We start from the raw sequence: 18,230 nt of genomic DNA on the forward strand, positions 1-18,230 counted from the left end.
TGGCTATAATTTGGTCTTGTTTGTTTTTGGCCAAGAGAGGTTTCATTGTATTTGATGCAACTAGTATATTACCCACAAAGTGAGGAAATGTACAATATGTTTACCTTAGATGTTCCTGTGAGGGCAGTCACATGTATTATTTTTACACTTTATATTCCTGCAGCTGTGTGCCCTAAAGGTCAATATTACAAATACAATACAACTACATTGATGGATTCCTGTCAGAAATGTCCACGACACTTTTACCAGGATGAAGAAGGTCAGTCATTCTGCAAGCCCTGTCCATTCCAAAAGGTTACAGCTGATGAAGGGGCAAATTCCTCAGTAATGTGTCAGAGTGAGTAGAATATTGCAGTTGGTATAATTTTTGTTAAAACATTATTTAAAGGAACACTACTCCATATTATGAAAGAATACTAAATTCTCGAAAACTGTAGGGAATCATAGTAAAAAACCAATTTTCTGACCCCTAAATTACTTTTAGACATTTGGGTATACATAGATAATCAACGTCAAACTTTCAGATTTTGAAAAGCATTGAACATCATTTTTGAGTTTATAAATGGCATACAGGAATAAGGTATACATATTCAAACAACTGTGGCTGTTACCATAGAAGCTGATGTATCCATATAAACATTAGCATGATAAAGACCCACATTCCAGAACAGGAAATGTTTTTTGTGGAAAAACCATTGGTACAGATGGGAGTAGTTTCATGAAAGAGAACAGATACAATGGAGCTAAACACTTCCAACCTATAGAAAATGACCATGTAAGTTGATGCCGGAAAGATAAGAGCATGACAAAAAAATTAACTTCAAATGCTTGTTTGTTAATGATCTAGCTGATAGCATGATTTTGAATTTTGGGATATGACTCCTGCTAGTCTTTAGATAGATATAATGGTTTTAGAATTTTCATTGCAACTCTTGAGATGGGACCAGTTTCAGGAATAGTTTTTGTATTTACAGGTTCAACTTTTTTTGTGTTAATAATTTGATATTTGTGCAACATGAATCAATTAGTGGCATTAGAAGTTTGATTTTGTTTCCTCTAACAGTCATCTCATTAGGATGGCCAACTGTCCATAATACATAATTTGTTGTCCATCCATCCATTATTACAAGTTTGTTATTACTATCACTCCTAAAGTACTTGGAGGATTGCCATGAAACTTTAAGAACACATTAACCCTGTTGACCATGTTGAGTAAGTTCTAGATAAAAATGGCACCAATCTGATATTCAATATGGCCACCACAGTTATCTTGTTATCGCTACACCTGATGAATGAATAGTAATATTGTCATGAAGCTTTCAACAGAAGATATTCTACACTGTCTTGTTAATCCTAACTAAAAATGGTGCTATTTGCAGATCCAATATGACCACCTCAGCAATGAATCAGCTTGAAAATCTTATTATATTTCAGGAATACCAGTAGATTTTGTATTTACAGGTTAAAGGTTGTATGTGCCAATTAATAATTTGATTTTTATGCAACTGAATCAATTAGTGGCATTAGAAGTTTGATTTTGTTTCCTTTAACAGTCATTCCATTGAGATAGTCTATTGTCCATAATACATCATTTGTTTTCCAAAAAGCTAAAAAAACTTATTATCAATCATTGCTCGAAAACAAAAAGAGCAACAAAAACTCCGTTTGGAAAGTCTTCAATTAACTCACTGGAGGAACACACAAAGATCAGACAAATAAAATTCACTCGCTTCTTATAAATGACACCATAGTCACTGATGACACTGATATTGCAAACGTTTTCAATGAGTTTTTCAACAACATTACCACAAAGTTAAAAGAACCAGTGATATAAAACAACTTTAATGAACAGAGGGCCTTAGGGGAGATTAGTTCTTAGCTAACTGTATTACCCTCTTTAAATAAAGTCATTATTATTATTATTAGTACAAGTTTGCTATTGCTATTACTCCTTAAGTACTTGGAGGATTGCCATGAAACTTTGAGAACACATTAACCCTGTTGACCATGCTGAGTAAGTTCTAGATAAAAATGGCACCAATCTGATATTCAATATGGCCACCACAGTCATCTTGTTATCGCTACACCTGTTGAATGAATAGTAATATTGTCATGAAGCTTTCAACAGAAGATATCCTGTACTGTCTTCCTAGTCCTAAATAAAAATGGTGCTATTTGCAGATCCCATATGACACCTCAGTAAGCAATTAGCTTGAAAATCTTGTTATTGATACTCCTGAATGTATAGTTGTTATCAGCATGGGGGTTTTCCTGAATGGCTTCTTATTATGTTTGGCTGGTCCTAAATGAAAATGGTGTCAGTCAGACAACCATATTTTTTTTTATCACTAATGAATGGTAGTATTAGCATCAGGTTTTAACAGAAAGACTTCTTATGATGTCCAGTTGATTGTAAATGAAAATGGTGCTGATTTGATTTCCACTGTAGCTGCCACAATGACCATCTTGACAATTTTGTTATTGCTACTTCTTCAAAATGGTAGGTCATATTTATGTTGTGCTTCGACCCAAAAGCATTTTGTAATGTCTACTTGGTCCTAAATGAAAATGATGTCAATGTGATATCTAATTTGGCCACCATTGCAGCCATCTGTAAAATCTTGTTATCATTACTCCATAAAATGTATAATTATATCAATATGAGGTTTCCACCAGAAGACTTCTGATGATATCTTGTTGATCCTAAATGAAACTAGTGGAGATTAGACATCCATTACATCGACCACAGCATCTATTTTGAAAATATTGTTATTACAGAAGATGATCAGAAATGATTTCAACACTAGCCAGTTAAAAGAAAGAATGGTATTATCTTGCATTCCTGGAAACAGTGTACTTGTGGACTTAAATACATGCATTGCAGATTTCAGAAAATCTATGTATGTGGTGGATATTAATCCATCCATGCTGCTGTCAGTCACAGCCTTTGCATGGTGGTTTTTATAGATGTCAATCACATACCTAGTGTGATGGTTGTCATTAATGTCAATCACAGACCTAGCTTGATAGTTTTCATTGATGCCAATCACAGACCTAGCTTGATGGTTTTCGTTGCTGCCAATCACAGACCTAGCATGATGGTTGTCATTATTGTCAATCACAGACCAAGCATGATGGTTGTCATTATTGTCAATCACAGACCAAGCATGATGGTTGTCATTAATGTCACAGACCAAGCATGATGGTTGTCATTATTTTCAGTCACAGACCAAGCATGATGGTTGTCATTACTGTCAGTCACAGACCTAGCAGTGATGTCCATGACAACAACCAAGTTTTAATTTATTGCCCCATATTGGATAGTTTAAGCCAAACTACTAATCAGAATTACATAAATTAGGCAACCCAAAAATTAATTATCACAATAAATGTCACTTTGAAAATATTGTTATTACAGAAGATGATCAGAGATGGTTTCAACACTAGCCAGTTAAAAGAAAGAATGGTATTATCTTGCATTTCTGGAAACAGTGTACTTGTGGACTTAAATACAGGCATTGCAGATTTCAGAAAATCTAAATGTCTGGTGGATATTAATCCATCCATAATGCTGTCAGACACAGCCTTTGCATGATGGTTTTTGTAGATGTCAATCACAGACCTAGTGTGATGGTTGTCATTGATGGCAATCAAAGACCTAGCATGATGGATGTCATTGATGGCAATCACAGACCTAGCATGATGGTTGTCATAGATGGCAATCACAGACCTAGCATTGATGTCCATGACAACAACCAAGTTTTAATTTATTGCCCCTATTTGGATAGTTTAAGCCAAAATACTAATCAGAATTACATAAATTAGGCAACCCAAAAATTAACTGTCACAATAAATAATTGTCACTTTGAAACATTAATAATGAAAATAGCTTGTAGGTTTATTAGTAGATAATAATTTACAATGCAATTACCATATTGACATGTGACAGAACAGAGAGGTTTGATTAGGACATATCCAGAGATTAACAAACTTTGATCAGGATTTTGACTTAAATAAAAAGGATTTTCACAGACCTGATTTTTAGTAGGCAAAATGGACAAAAAGGACAACTTCTGAACAAATTTCTTTTCTCTGTGTTACAATATGCACATCATTTCAACACATCAGTTCTTCAACTTATTGCCTTTCATTGTGTCCTTGTATGCTGCACAGCCATTTTTAGCCTTAGTAAATCATTGTCTGAATTGCATGTCCTCATCCCTGTTCATCTCAACACTTAACACACTATGTGTTGGTACTGGATCAGGTTTCCTCTGGTGTCATCCTGAATTTTCCTCAGAATAAATAATGTCCTTTCAGTATCTGTGTTGGAATTAGGCAATGTTAGTACAAGTCTACATTGTCCACCAATAAGCTTATATTCTTCCCAGCCTTTCAGGTTGCTGACTGCCTGCCAGAATTTTTCAAAATTGGTACTATCTAGGTGCTGTAGTTCTCCTTCAAATTGTCTCAACAGGAATGGCAGAATGCTTTTTCATGTCTCTTAGAAAGCACTGAGATTACTGTTTTATTTCATTGTTGAATCGCATTTGCTTAGGGCTGGAATCTGTTATGTATATTAAAGAACTATTCTGTATTGAATATCAAAAATGTAGTATTGTAATATTTAGCATTTGGAGATAAAACCTGCTTCAATATCAATACCAAATCAACCTGATTTATGCCACTGAAGTACTTTAATAACAATAATCCAACCATAATCAAAGTCTTTAATCCTTTTCAGATTACATCTGATTACACATAGTATAATCCATCTCAACCAAAGTAAAGTCAATTGATTTATGCAGCTTGAGTAATCCAGTCATAATCCATTAATGTCTTTAATCCTGTCTGAATTGCTACAAATCACACATAGTTTAATCCAGTTATTAATTTTAGGTTATTGTCTGTCAAATTATCAGTTAAAGTGATATGTTTAAGGGTAAGTCAGCACACAGTCATGTGATCACAGGAAGTCATTACTGGAAATATACATGCAAATCAAGATGTGAAATAAAAGATGGAAAATGTTTTGCTACTGAATTTCTTTATTAATAATTTTGGATTTCCAGGAGATTTCAGTAAGTGAGGAGAGTGATAGGTGACACAAAAAAGTTTTGGGGGAAAACCCTTCTGATCTCAGCTGGACAGGATTGATAAACTTCAGAAAGGAGCAGCTATTGATTAGTCATCAAAATTATTAGAAAATTAAAATTGCTTACACTGTATGAAAGAATTGATTTTCAGAGCAGTTCTTGTACATCAAATATCTACATGGAGTTACACCATAGTATCTTCAAGATTTATTCAACACTTTACCAGATGAGATCAATACCACATTGAAATCTTCATCCACCAAGACCAAGAACATACCTATTTGAGAAAAGCTTCATGTACTCCAATACTCTGTTCAGTTATGTCAAAAAAAACTTCCACTGCATGTAAATTATGTAGGAAATGCTATAGTATTCAAGAAGAAATATCACGAGTATACATTGGTATCCTGCAAGCTTAATGTTACTTATTTTAGGGGTGACAGTGTTTTAAATTTAATCATATAATTATTTTTGGTAAGAGTTAAACTGTCATGCTTAAATTGATGATATCACTTCATTGGGTTCAGTATGCTCTTCCATTCTGTAAGATATGTAACTGTCCATAAGATATATACCATAATGTCCATAAGGTATATACCATAATGTCCATAAGATATATACCATAATGTCTATAAGATATATACCATAATGTCCATAAGATATATACCATAATGTTTCTAAATATTGTTATTGTCAGTTAAGTTGCTAGTGTTCTACAAACTAATTAGCTAAATATTTCATAATTTATCCTTTTTAATTAAGATTTATTTTATATGATTCCCATGTATTAAACTCTGTTGGCAGTTGTAATGTAAGCCTTAATCTAAGCAGCTGTGAAATATCACACCAACAGCTGGTTTATGTTGTATATTCACTAGGGTTTATATTCCATGGGAAATATACTTTCAGGGCAGTCTTTACTCCACTTCCAAACTGTGTTGATGTCTTGTATTTAATTAATAGTATAGAACGCCTTCTGCAGTTATTCTTCAATAACAAATAACATTACAGCAGTGGAATAGAATAAAAACCACTTTGGTCTGGTAGAATAAAAACAATTTCATACTGTATGATAAGTCAAATGACATTAATAGAATAGAATAAAAACAACTTCATACTGTCTGGTAAGTCAGATGACATTAATAGAATAGAAAAAAAACAACTTCATACTGTCTGGTAAGTAAAATTATATTAATAGAATAGAAATAAAAATTCATACTGTCAGGTAAGTCAAATGACATTAATAGAACGGAATCAAAACAACTTCACACTGTCTGGTAAGCCAGATGACATTAATAGAATATAATAAAAACATCTTTATACTGTCTGGTAAGTAAAATTATATTAATAGAATAGAAATAAAAATTCATACTGTTAGGTAAGTCAAATGACGTTAATAGAATGGAATAAAAACAACTTCATACTGTCTGGTAAGCCAGATGATATTAATAGAATGGAATAAAAACAACTTCACACTGTCTGGTAAAAGTCAAATGACTTTAAATCACATTGCAATAATTAGCTTTAAAACTGGTACATTGATGATTATTCTTAATTTGATTTTTCTTGTATTTTATTACATATTATCTACCTACTTGTGTGAAAGTGAAAAATGTATTGTCATACCACTTAATTTGCCTCATTAACATCAGGTATCAAAACTTAGCTGAGATGAAAATGACATAATGAAATACTATAACACATGGGTAATAAACACATTCTAAAATTAGTTTGTATGGAAAATACTGTAACACATGGGTGATGAACACGTTCTATAATTAGTTTGTATGGAAAATGTGTAACACATGGGTAATGAACACATTCTATAATTAGTTTGTATGGAAAATACTGTAACACATGGGTAATGAACATGTTCTATAATTAGTTTGTATGGAAAATACTGTAACACATGGGTGATGAACACGTTCAATAATAGTTTGTATGGAAAATGTGTAACACATGGGTAATGAACACATTCTATAATTAGTTTGTATGGAAAATACTGTAACACATTGGTGATGAACACGTTCTATAATTAGTTTGTATGGAAAATGTGTAACACATGGGTAATGAACATGTTCTATAATTAGTTTGTATGGAAAATACTGTAACACATGGGTAATGAACACATTCTATAATTAGTTTGTATGGAAAATACTGTAACACATTGGTGATGAACACGTTCTATGATTAGTTTGTATGGAAAATGTGTAACACATGGGTGATGAACATGTTCTATAATTAGTTTGTATGGAAAATACTGTAACACATGAGTAATGAACACGTTCTATGATTAGTTTGTATGGAAAATGTGTAACACATGGGTAATGAACACATTCTATAATTAGTTTGTATGGAAAATACTGTAACATATGGGTAATGAACACGTTCTATAATTAGTTTGTGTGGAAAATACTGTAACATATGGGTAATGAACATGTTCTATAATTAGTTTGTATGGAAAATACGATAACACATGGGTAATGAACACGTTCTATAATTAGTTTGTATGGAAAATACGATAGCACATGGGTAATGAACACGTTCTATAATTAGTTTGTATGGAAAATACTGTAACATATGGGTAATGAACACGTTCTATAATTAGTTTGTATGGAAAATACTGTAACATATGGGTAATGAACATGTTCTATAATTAGTTTGTATGGAAAATACTGTAACACATGAGTAATGAACATGTTCTGTCATTAGTTTGTATGGAAAATACTGTAACATATGGGTAATGAACATGTTCTATAATTAGTTTGTATGGAAAATACTGTAACATATGGATAATGAACATGTTCTATAATTAGTTTGTATGAAAAATACTGTAACACATGAGTAATGAACATGTTCTGTCATTAGTTTGTATAGAAAATACTGTAACACATGAGTAATGAACATGTTCTGTCATTAGTTTGTATAGAAAATACTGTAACATATGGGTAATTGAACACATTCTATAATTATATTGTATGGAAAATACTGTAACATATGGGTAATGAACACATTCTGTAATTAGTTTGTATGGAAAATACATGCAAGTTATTTATAGGGCATGTAAAGGCATATTTTATATTTTTTTAAAAGCTAAATTTAAAATCATTTCACTCAATTATGTGATAAACATGACTATTTATTCACCTGTCTCAAGTCAGGACCTATTATGCTATGGCATTTTCCTTCTATTGTCTGGGCCATCCCTTTGGAAAAGGTTGGAGAGATTTTCATGCAACTTTGCCCAGCTATACATCCTAATGAGATGGTGTGTCAAATATCATAGTCACGTCCTTGTTTCACTGAAATTCTAAAAGTTTATCACCAAATTGAGATATTTACTTGTCCTGCTCAGGACAACTTATACAATATAAGTACTTTTGTAAGGGGTAGAGATAGTGGAAAGATAATGGAAACCTCAAGATTTCCATAGAGACAAGTCATTACTCCTTCAAGGAAAATTCAGGATTTTATAACTTTATTGTAATCCCTGATGCCTACCAAACGTTTGGTAGATAATTTTTACCAGCTAAGCAATAAGATTTTCAAAAAGTTTAATTTGATTAAGACATTTTGAAGTGAAAATAGGGTCTGACATTTCTCAAAATCTTTCATAAAATCAAGATTTTGCATTATCATGCTTCCAATACTGTTGACAGTACTGGGATTTCTGTGGAAAGTAGATATAATACAAGGGCTGCAAAAGAATTCTTATGTGTAGTGGAGGAAAGCTGGACTTTATTTATATGGCAAATGTTTGTGTACCAGGAGACTTGATTGGCATGATGTTTTCTCCCTTGTTTTATTTAAAAATCATGATGTGTGAGTTTTAATAATGTGCTATTTCCAATGTATATACAATGTACATAGTGTTTGATTACCCACTGGTGCTTCAAGAAATAGTTATAGCCTCCCACAGTCATGTTGTTTCTGTGTATTAAAATGCTTCAATAAAATGAGATCTGCTTTCAGGAAGGTTTCAGTTTTAACTGGAACATTTACTCACTGTAATCAGAAGTTTACATTTATCTATGTTGATTAATTTTATAAGATGTATGATGACTGTGTTTAAATCAAAAAAATGCACAGAATAAAGTGCAGTTTTGACAAACAAGCATTTTTGACAGCAGTTTCACTTGTATGAGGGATCAATGTAAATAAATATTAAATATAATTTTCATTATTAATTTTTCTTTCATTCATGCTTGGTATTACAGCTGTTATTCTTATTTCATTTTAAGGTAGCAAGTGGAACAGACACCTAGCTGTTGCATACTTATATTTGCATTGAAATAACATAAAATGCTTATAATTCTTTTTTCTTTTGTCATAGTAGGTCAGAAAATATATTTTTAACTGATAAAAAATACTTCAATTATCAATAACTAAGCAATATGGCTCATTTTTAATTGGCACCTTAAATTTGTGGCTCATTTTTAAGTGGGACTTGCTTTTAATTGGGACTTTAAAATTGTCTAATTTTTAATTGGGACTTTAAATTCATGACTCATTTTTAATTGGGGCTTGAAAATTAAAGCAGGCATAAAATTAATGAAAATTGGAACCCCATGAAAATAGGGAAACCCCAGCATATGCTCATCATCTAGATTTTACAGAAATAAACCATACATTTGAAATGTTTCTTTGCATTATGCTTGTGTTAATTTCCATGCTAAATCTGAAGACATTCACATATCAGCAATTTCAACCTGATTGTCTTATTAACTGATTTATGTTATATGTATTTTGGTGAATACCAGATAAAACAGACCTTTCTTACATTATCCCTTAACCCTTACAGTAGTCTCATTCCTTGCGGAACAAAAATCATGATTGTGTGTATATTTCTAATTCAAGATGACTGTTTGTCTGGCGAAGAACCTGCCACTGGAAGTGATGCCCCCTGTAGGAAGTGTGCAAGAGGTAAATATCGTACTCGTGGTGTACATGACAATTGCCAGCCATGTCCAGCAGAAAACACAACCCTGGGAAATGGAAGCACCTCTGCAGCAGATTGTTACATTAGTAAGTACACCATAACCATGAAGGTTTGCTTCAAGACCAGACATTTTTACAGTATTATTTTTTATTTTTTATTGACCAGAATTTCATCGCCTGATTGTTTTGACCTCTTGATGCAGTCACCACCAGTTTTTTTATAACTCTGACAGAAACATGTTCCACAAAATTGTTTTGTTGCTTCCTTATATTTTTACATGATCATTAGCAGGTGTGTCAAGTACAATAAAGAGGTTCTGTCTTGAAGGTCAAGGTTAAAGCTATGTATTTTAAGTTTGTCCTACATTTCTTTCCTCATAACATTCAGAAGGTGAGTTTAACCAGATAATTTTACCATAATAATTAAAAATAATTTTAAACAACTGAATGAGATTTTTAAATTACTAAACTTGATAATAATTCTAATCAACAAATCAATAACAAAACAAGAAGACTGGACATGGATAATTTTACATTGATATATAAGTAACATTTATTGGTCAAAAGCCAAGAATATTGTTTAGAAGTTCCACTTATCTTCATTTGATCACTAAAGAGATATTGTGTAAAAGAAATACAAACATAACAATAAATTATTTGTGAACAATTTCAAACTTTCAAAGATTCAAACAACAAATGGCATTTGATGACTCATTAACCATCATATAGAGTCAACCAATTAAAACCTTTTTCAGCTGTTAAATCTAGGATCAGGAATATACTAAACTACAACATAATTATATTGATGTAGTTAGATCAAGTCCATTGAGGGGACCTTTCAACTCAGTGTCTGTTTTCATCATTTAAATTCTCCATCAATGTAATCACTCTTTCTATAGATAATGTTTACCTACATAGCCTGGTGTTAGTGTTTTAAACCATTTATCAGATTAAACATGATAAATTTAGGGATTGACAAAGTTTGCTGCATCCATTGTCCATGCTGTTGTTGGGTCCCCAGCTTTGTAGGTCCACAGTATGTGTATGTGTACAAAGTATGGTCACTAAATGACACTATGTCTTGTTGGGGAGTGCAGGGGATATCAAAGTTTGTGTATCTCTATAAGTGCATTATAAGTGGTCTTATTCATACATAACTGATACAACAAATATTCAAATACTGATTTCTTATTTTACTTTTCACCTAAAAGTATTCTTATTTTCAATATCCAAATATTCATTTCAGGACTACTTATTATTTATTTTTATTTTAAAGGTTTCTTACCATATACCCCAATTTTGGGCAAACCTAGCTGCAACCCTTTTTTCAACTACGATTTTTAGAGCCTGTTTTTGAAATAACAATTTTACTTTAAATATAAATAGTAAATTATAAACAAGCTGAAGTATTTGTCATCCTAGTCCTATGGCAGTAAATTTCCCCAGTATATCTTGCAATGATTCTGCCCTTTTTTATACTCAGTTTAAACTGATGTCTGTTTGATGTTTTAATCATGAGTTGATTCATTTCTCTAAATAATTATCTTCATTTTAGCTCATCTGGCAGTAAACAACTTCTCAGAAACTCCTCATCTGAATTTGACCAAGTACATAAAAATGAAAGTCATCTTGACACAGATGGCTTTCTATACCTGATCCATCATGAAATATGGTCACTATTTCTAAAATTGATAAAATCTTTTACAGTACTTCTTTACAAAATGTACCAAATAATATTTGACCAAATTTTAATAAATGCATTCTGGTATAAGATCTTTCAGTTTTATAAAAATGATGTTGATATCCTCATGGTATCGGTTTCAGAGCCCTTAAGAACAAATCACAGAATAATTAGTAAACAACGTAAAGTTTTATTAAAAGTTAATTTACACTTTGAATCATCATCATACCAAAATTCAAAACTTAAAACTATTCATGACTGCAAACATTTGTTTTGTGACAGTTTATTTTTGAGTACCACGAATTGCCTTTTGTGTTTAGAACATCAGCTGTTTCAGAGCAGTTGATCACAGTGCCAGTCACCACCATCATAGAGTTGAGAAAATAAATATGGCAACAATGGCGAATATAAAATAAATAATCTTTTTTTCTACTTAGCATCTATGTATGCTTTTGTGAAGGCTTCTTGGTCACAATAGCAGTGCAGCTTTCTACCATTCTGAAAATCATGCTAATGGCAAGTGACACATTTATGACAGGCTTAGAAACATTTATTACTGTTTTATTTCCAAAATTACATAAATGTTAGTGTACCAAAATATAACCATATATCTTTTTAAAACATTATGTTGATTTCAATGTCTCAGGTTACTGTTTTTATTCAGTACTGGAAATAAGGAAAGAATGAAAAAAGAAAATGTCCTTAAATTCAGCAGCAAAATTATAATCATTTCATTAATGGGCTTCAATAGGAAAACAAAATGCAAAGTGGACAGAGATAGAAGTCACCTGATTGTATTCAACAAGAAAAAAATTAAGGGTTTCAATTCATTGACATTATTGAAAACTAAAGGTATAAAAGTGTATTAGGCAGTGTTACATTGTTTTGGTCATTGCTAATCATTTTGAGCATACACATTTTATGGGATTTAGACTGGAAGCATTTTATTTACTTGTAGCAAAGCATGACTTAACTGTCGAGAAAATTTCTGAAAATTGCATCATCAGTTACATGTTATCACATGATATCAACAAGATAAAATGTCCACTCAGAAACACATGATGCTCCGAAACTGATGTCACAATGATACACCATAAAATATGGCCACAGTTGCTAATAATAGAAAGAGATATTAAACTACATCACCTGAAAAACTGCTTGACATATTTTGGTGACCAGAATTATTGAAATAAAGCCTGTCAGCCATCCATCTGGCTTTTGTCACTAAGAGTGGAAAATCCTTTTCAAAAACTACTCAGCAAAAATTTGACCAAGTTTGACAGAAGGATTTCTGCCATAAGGAGAATTTATATAAATGATGCAAATCTTCCCTGAAATGTGATTCCTATTACATTTGCAAAAAAAACAAAGTAAAACCTTTAAAGTGAAAATGAGTTTAGAAATAAGTATAACACAAATTAAGATCACATTAAAACATAAAGAAAATCAAAAATTGCATCAAAATCAGTTAAGAACTTCTCAAGATATTTCATTGTTAAGCATTTCAGAAAAGATAACTTTTGTCTATTTCATTAATATTCATTGATTTATTGATGCCATAGTAGAGGTAAAAAGTTTAAATTTGTTATGATCTCTTATAATGCATACTACATGTAATAGTTGGCAAGTTTTAAATAGAAAAGATATGGAAGATGGTGCTGCACATATCTACATGTATATGGATAATTTGAGCAACACTGAACATTTATGTCAAATTGATTCAGATAAATAAAAATGTCTTCAAATTTCAATATTATACCTGGTTAACTTTATTCATATGTCACTAAACATGTTGAGGAATGTTGCGCTAAGAATATTTTGCAACTGGAGATTTTTCCAGTCCATTTTTCCAGAAACGTCAAATTTATATTTAAACAATTTTTTTCACTAATTACAATATTTTTTCTTTTTCATTCATACATGTATTTATCTGGAGATATGTGTATTTATAAGTATTTTCCTGAAAATAAAAAAAGAAAGGTATGAAGTAGTTAAAGAAAATTTAATTTATTTTAAATTGTTATTTTCGTCTGTGATGTCATCATTAGGAAAAGGTAATAAGTTTGTGATGAGTTATTTCCTCTGAAAATAAACCAGAGCTCATTTCTTCAAAAGCACTTGACAGATTTTGATCCAAGTTTCACTGTGGTTTATGATTAGAGGCTTCTTTATTTCTATAGTGTTTATTTCTAAACTTCGTGATACTTTAATTAATACATTATTCTATAAATATACTTAAACAGACTTAGATCAAATTTGACAGAAAATGGTCTAGCTTGAAAGTGTTTAGGCATTGGGAATTTTCCAATATTAGAGAAAATGATGTTTATGTGCTAAAAAAGCATGGATGGAGGGACAAAATGTAGCATTTAGTTGTTACATCAGCCAGGTGAGTTATATATGAGGCCCAACTGGGCCCCTTACATAACCGATCAGAAATATTTTGTGTGTCTTGGATTTGGAGACCTCTCTCATTTGCTTCAATAACTTTTGCTCCCACAATAAGACATTGCATATTTTGACATATCAGTTGATTGTCCATAATGGGTGCACCAGTTCATTGTCTATGATGGGGACATCAGTTGATTGTCAGTAATGGGGACACCAGTTCATTGTATATGATGGGGACATCAGTTGATTGTCCATAATGGGGACACCAGTTCATTGTCTGTAATGGGGACACCAGTTCATTGTCTATGATGGGGATATTGGTTGATTGTCAGTAATGGGGACACCAGTTCATTGTCTATGATGGGGACATCAGTTGATTGTCAGTAATGGGGACACCAGTTCATTGTCTATGATGGGTACATTGGTTGGTTGTCAGTAATGGGGACACCAGTTCATTGTATGTGATGGGGACATCAGTTGATTGTCCATAATGGGGACACCAGTTCATTGTCTGTGATGGGGACACAAGTTCATTGTCTATGATGGGGATATTGGTTGATTGTCCAAAATGGGTCACCAGTTCATTGTCTATGATGGGGACATCAGTTGATTGTCAGTAATGGGGACACCAGTTCATTGTATATGATGGGGACATTGGTTGATTGGCAGTAATGGGGACACCAGTTCATCGTATCTGATGGGGACATCAGTTGATTGTCCATAATGGAGATGCCAGCTCATTGTCTGTGATGGGAACATCAGTTCATCGTCTATGATGGGGACATTGGTTGATTGTCCATAATGGGGACACCAGTTCATTGTCTATGATGGGATGTTGGTTGATTGTCATTAATGGGGACACCTGTTCATTGTCTATGATGGGGACATTGTTTGATTGTCCATAATGGGCACTCCAGTTCATTGTCTATGATGGGGACATTGGTTGATTGTCAGTAATGGGGACACCTTTTCATTGTCTATGATGAGGACATTGGTTGAGTGTCCATAATGGGCACATCAGTTGATTGTCTATAATGGGCACATCAGTTGATTGTCTGTAATGGGATTATCAGTTCATAGTCTGTAATTGGCATATCAGTTGATTGTCCATAATTGGCACTGTCTATAATGGGTGCATCAGTTGATTGTCTATAGTGGGCACATCAGTTGATTGTCTATAATGGGAATATCAGTTGATAGTCTGTAATCGGCATATCAGTTGATTGTCTATAATGGGCACATGGGCACATCAGTTAATTGTCTATAGTGGGCATATCAGTTGATTGTCTATAGTGGACACATCAGTTGTTTGTCTGTAATGGGAAAATCATTTGATTGTAATTGGCATGTCAGTTGATTGTCTGCAATGGTTACATCATTTGATTGTCCATAATGGGTAGTTGATTGTCTGCAGTGGGTACATCATTTGATTGTCTATAATGTGCACATCATTTGCTTCTCTGTAATAGATATATCATTTGGGTGTCTATAATTGGTACATTATTTGATTGTCTCTAATGGGCACATGAGTTGATTGTCATTATAGAGACATCAGCTGATTGTCATTGCTTACTATTGTAAGCAAAGATGAATATAGACTTTAAGTATATTTAAAAATGTCATTTTATATAACTTTTTTTCATGCATTAAATTCTTCCCAATACTCTGTCTTAGATTTAAATTAGTATATTTGTAATTCCATTGTTTTCAAATCAATGTACAGACAATGATGGAAAGTTGTTGATTTCTGATTGCTGTATTTTATTTACAGTAATATGTCCACTGGGCCATTTCTGGGATGAGAACAACAGGAAATGTGTTGGATGTGACATTGGCTACTTCCAAGATGTGCTTCTTGCCACTAGTTGCAAGTCTTGTCCTGTCAACTACACTACAAGATCAGCAAAAGCAAACAATATTACTTTATGTGAATGTATGTGTATGATTCATCACATAGTAGATATCAATGTTTTGTTTGAATGTTAGATTTATAGCTCACCTGTACAAAGTAAGGAGGTGAGATCTGTGAGTGATTTGTAAAGGTGATCATCTTAGAACACTTGACCAGCTGAAACACTTGACCACCTAAAAGTAACCTAACATGCATAAATATGAAAAGTATACTTCTAACAAATGTTTATTTTTAGTTTGACTGCACTGGTCAGAAAGGGCATTTTATGTAGACTAGTATATGCATAGTGTGTAATGGTCAAGAGCTAAACACATATTAGATCAAGAAAAACATTAAAACACCTCATCCTAATGAATATACTTACTTGTCATAATTTATATCTACAACTGCATCAGGTTTAATAGGATTTAAATTGATGAAAAAATGTTACCCACCCACCCATGATTAAACTTTGGTTGTACTTGAGGCCAATGCATCTTGATGTTAAAAGCTTCCTTCTATTTTAATTAGACACTCACAATCACATGTTTTCCACTTTTACACCCATTTTGCAATTCAGTAAATGAACATCTGTGTAACAAGTGTACTCACTAGTGTCTTCATTGTTATCTATAAAATATCTCATCTTCAGAATAAAATATCAGTTACAAATGATGATTAGCAACTGAGTGATATCATATTATATGCAGCATGCTTTTAGCAACTGAGTGATATCTCATTTTATGCAGCATGCTTTAAGCAACTGAGTGATATCTCATTTTATGCAGCATGCTTTTAGCAACTGAGTGGTATCTCATTTTATGCAGCATGCTTTAAGCAACTGAGTGATATCACATTATATGCAGCATGCTTTAAGCAACTGAGTGATATCACATTATATGCAGCATGCTTTAAGCAACTGAGTGATATCACATTATATGCAGCATGCTTTAAGCAACTGAGTGATATCACATTATATGCAGCATGCTTTTAGCAGAAAATAACAGATAAAAGGAGAAACAATAACAAACTTGCACATATGTATGTAATCCATTTAAACTGCAGTGATGTCTGAAACCAATACATTTGTTCAGAAAAAGTAGTAATCCAAATAGAATAAGAACTGTTCACTCACATGGTGTGTGTTCCCTACTGAATGTATTTCATGATTTTATGCTGTTTGAGATCTGATCATTGTTGGTTTTTTTTTTTCTTATATTCTATATTTCACTCTGTATAAGATTCAAGAGTTCAATGTCCTGGCTTTCACTCTTGATGAGTTATGTAATTAATTACTACCTTAAATTAGCCTACTCATTCACAAATGCAATAAAGATAACTAGGTAAACATTTGAAATGGGTGCTTGGTGAATAAATGGGTGCTAGGTGAATAAAAAGCTTTGTTTCCCAGATACGGTTCATTATGGATAAGCAAGTTCAAGAATTTGTAGTGAACTTAAAATTCCTGAATAGACATGCACTCATAGCATTCCTCAAGAATGAGAAGTTTCACAATTACTTGCAATGAGATTATGGTATCACTATTTTACTAATAGAACAATGAAAAAAGAATTCAATTGACCTGACATTTGACTGTGACCACTAGTTCTTATGAAGGTAGGATTTGCATGCCACTTAACATTTTTATATTCCACCCTCTTAATTTGATTTGATGCAAAGATGATAGGTCTGCTTTTAATTAAGTGTAAGAATATGACAAACACATCTGCAGGTTGGAGATCAAAACATGATCAGCACATATTAGGTTCTCACAGGAATGCTCACAGACATATCTGTAATGGTAGATTGTCATTTTTGATGTTTGAATACAAGTGGGCATATATCCTTGATGATGATATCACTGAAACTGAACTAAAAGATAGAACTTAAGCAAGAATTTCACTTGACAAAACTTATTTATTGAAGTATTGCCACTGATAGGCATATGTGACATTTTCATTGATGAAAATGTGAGTGTTGCTATTTACAGTGCACTGAGAATGTTTTTGGAAAGTATATGACTTGTTATTAAAAGTTGAGAATTTGATGTTGAAACACTTTTTGGGAACTAACCACTGTTTTTGATGATAAAACAGGCAATATATATCAAAGTTTCATTTTCAGTAGCAATTTTCTTCACATTCAACAAAATAATGGTCAATTTTGGGTGTATTGTCTAGTATGACAAATGGGATGCATACTTGATCCCAAGGTATAAGCGGGTAAATGAGTG

At 32.5% G+C, this 18,230-nt stretch overlaps 1 protein-coding gene across 1 annotated transcript in view; it reads left to right on the forward strand.

Moving 5' to 3' along the window:
• Positions 1-18,230, forward strand: part of LOC149806280 (uncharacterized) — a 386,203-nt gene that overhangs the window by 213,067 nt on the left and 154,906 nt on the right. Inside the window, exons 32-34 of the mRNA XM_089935557.1 lie at positions 164-337; positions 9,954-10,121; positions 15,878-16,039. Coding sequence (XP_089791683.1) covers positions 164-337; positions 9,954-10,121; positions 15,878-16,039 — 504 coding nt within the window. The remainder of the gene's footprint in view (positions 1-163; positions 338-9,953; positions 10,122-15,877; positions 16,040-18,230) is intronic.

The sequence above is a fragment of the Sinohyriopsis cumingii genome, chromosome 2 (genome assembly GCF_028554795.1).
Source record: "Sinohyriopsis cumingii isolate HCF-2022 chromosome 2, ASM2855479v2, whole genome shotgun sequence".
Taxonomy (NCBI): domain Eukaryota; kingdom Metazoa; phylum Mollusca; class Bivalvia; order Unionida; family Unionidae; genus Sinohyriopsis; species Sinohyriopsis cumingii.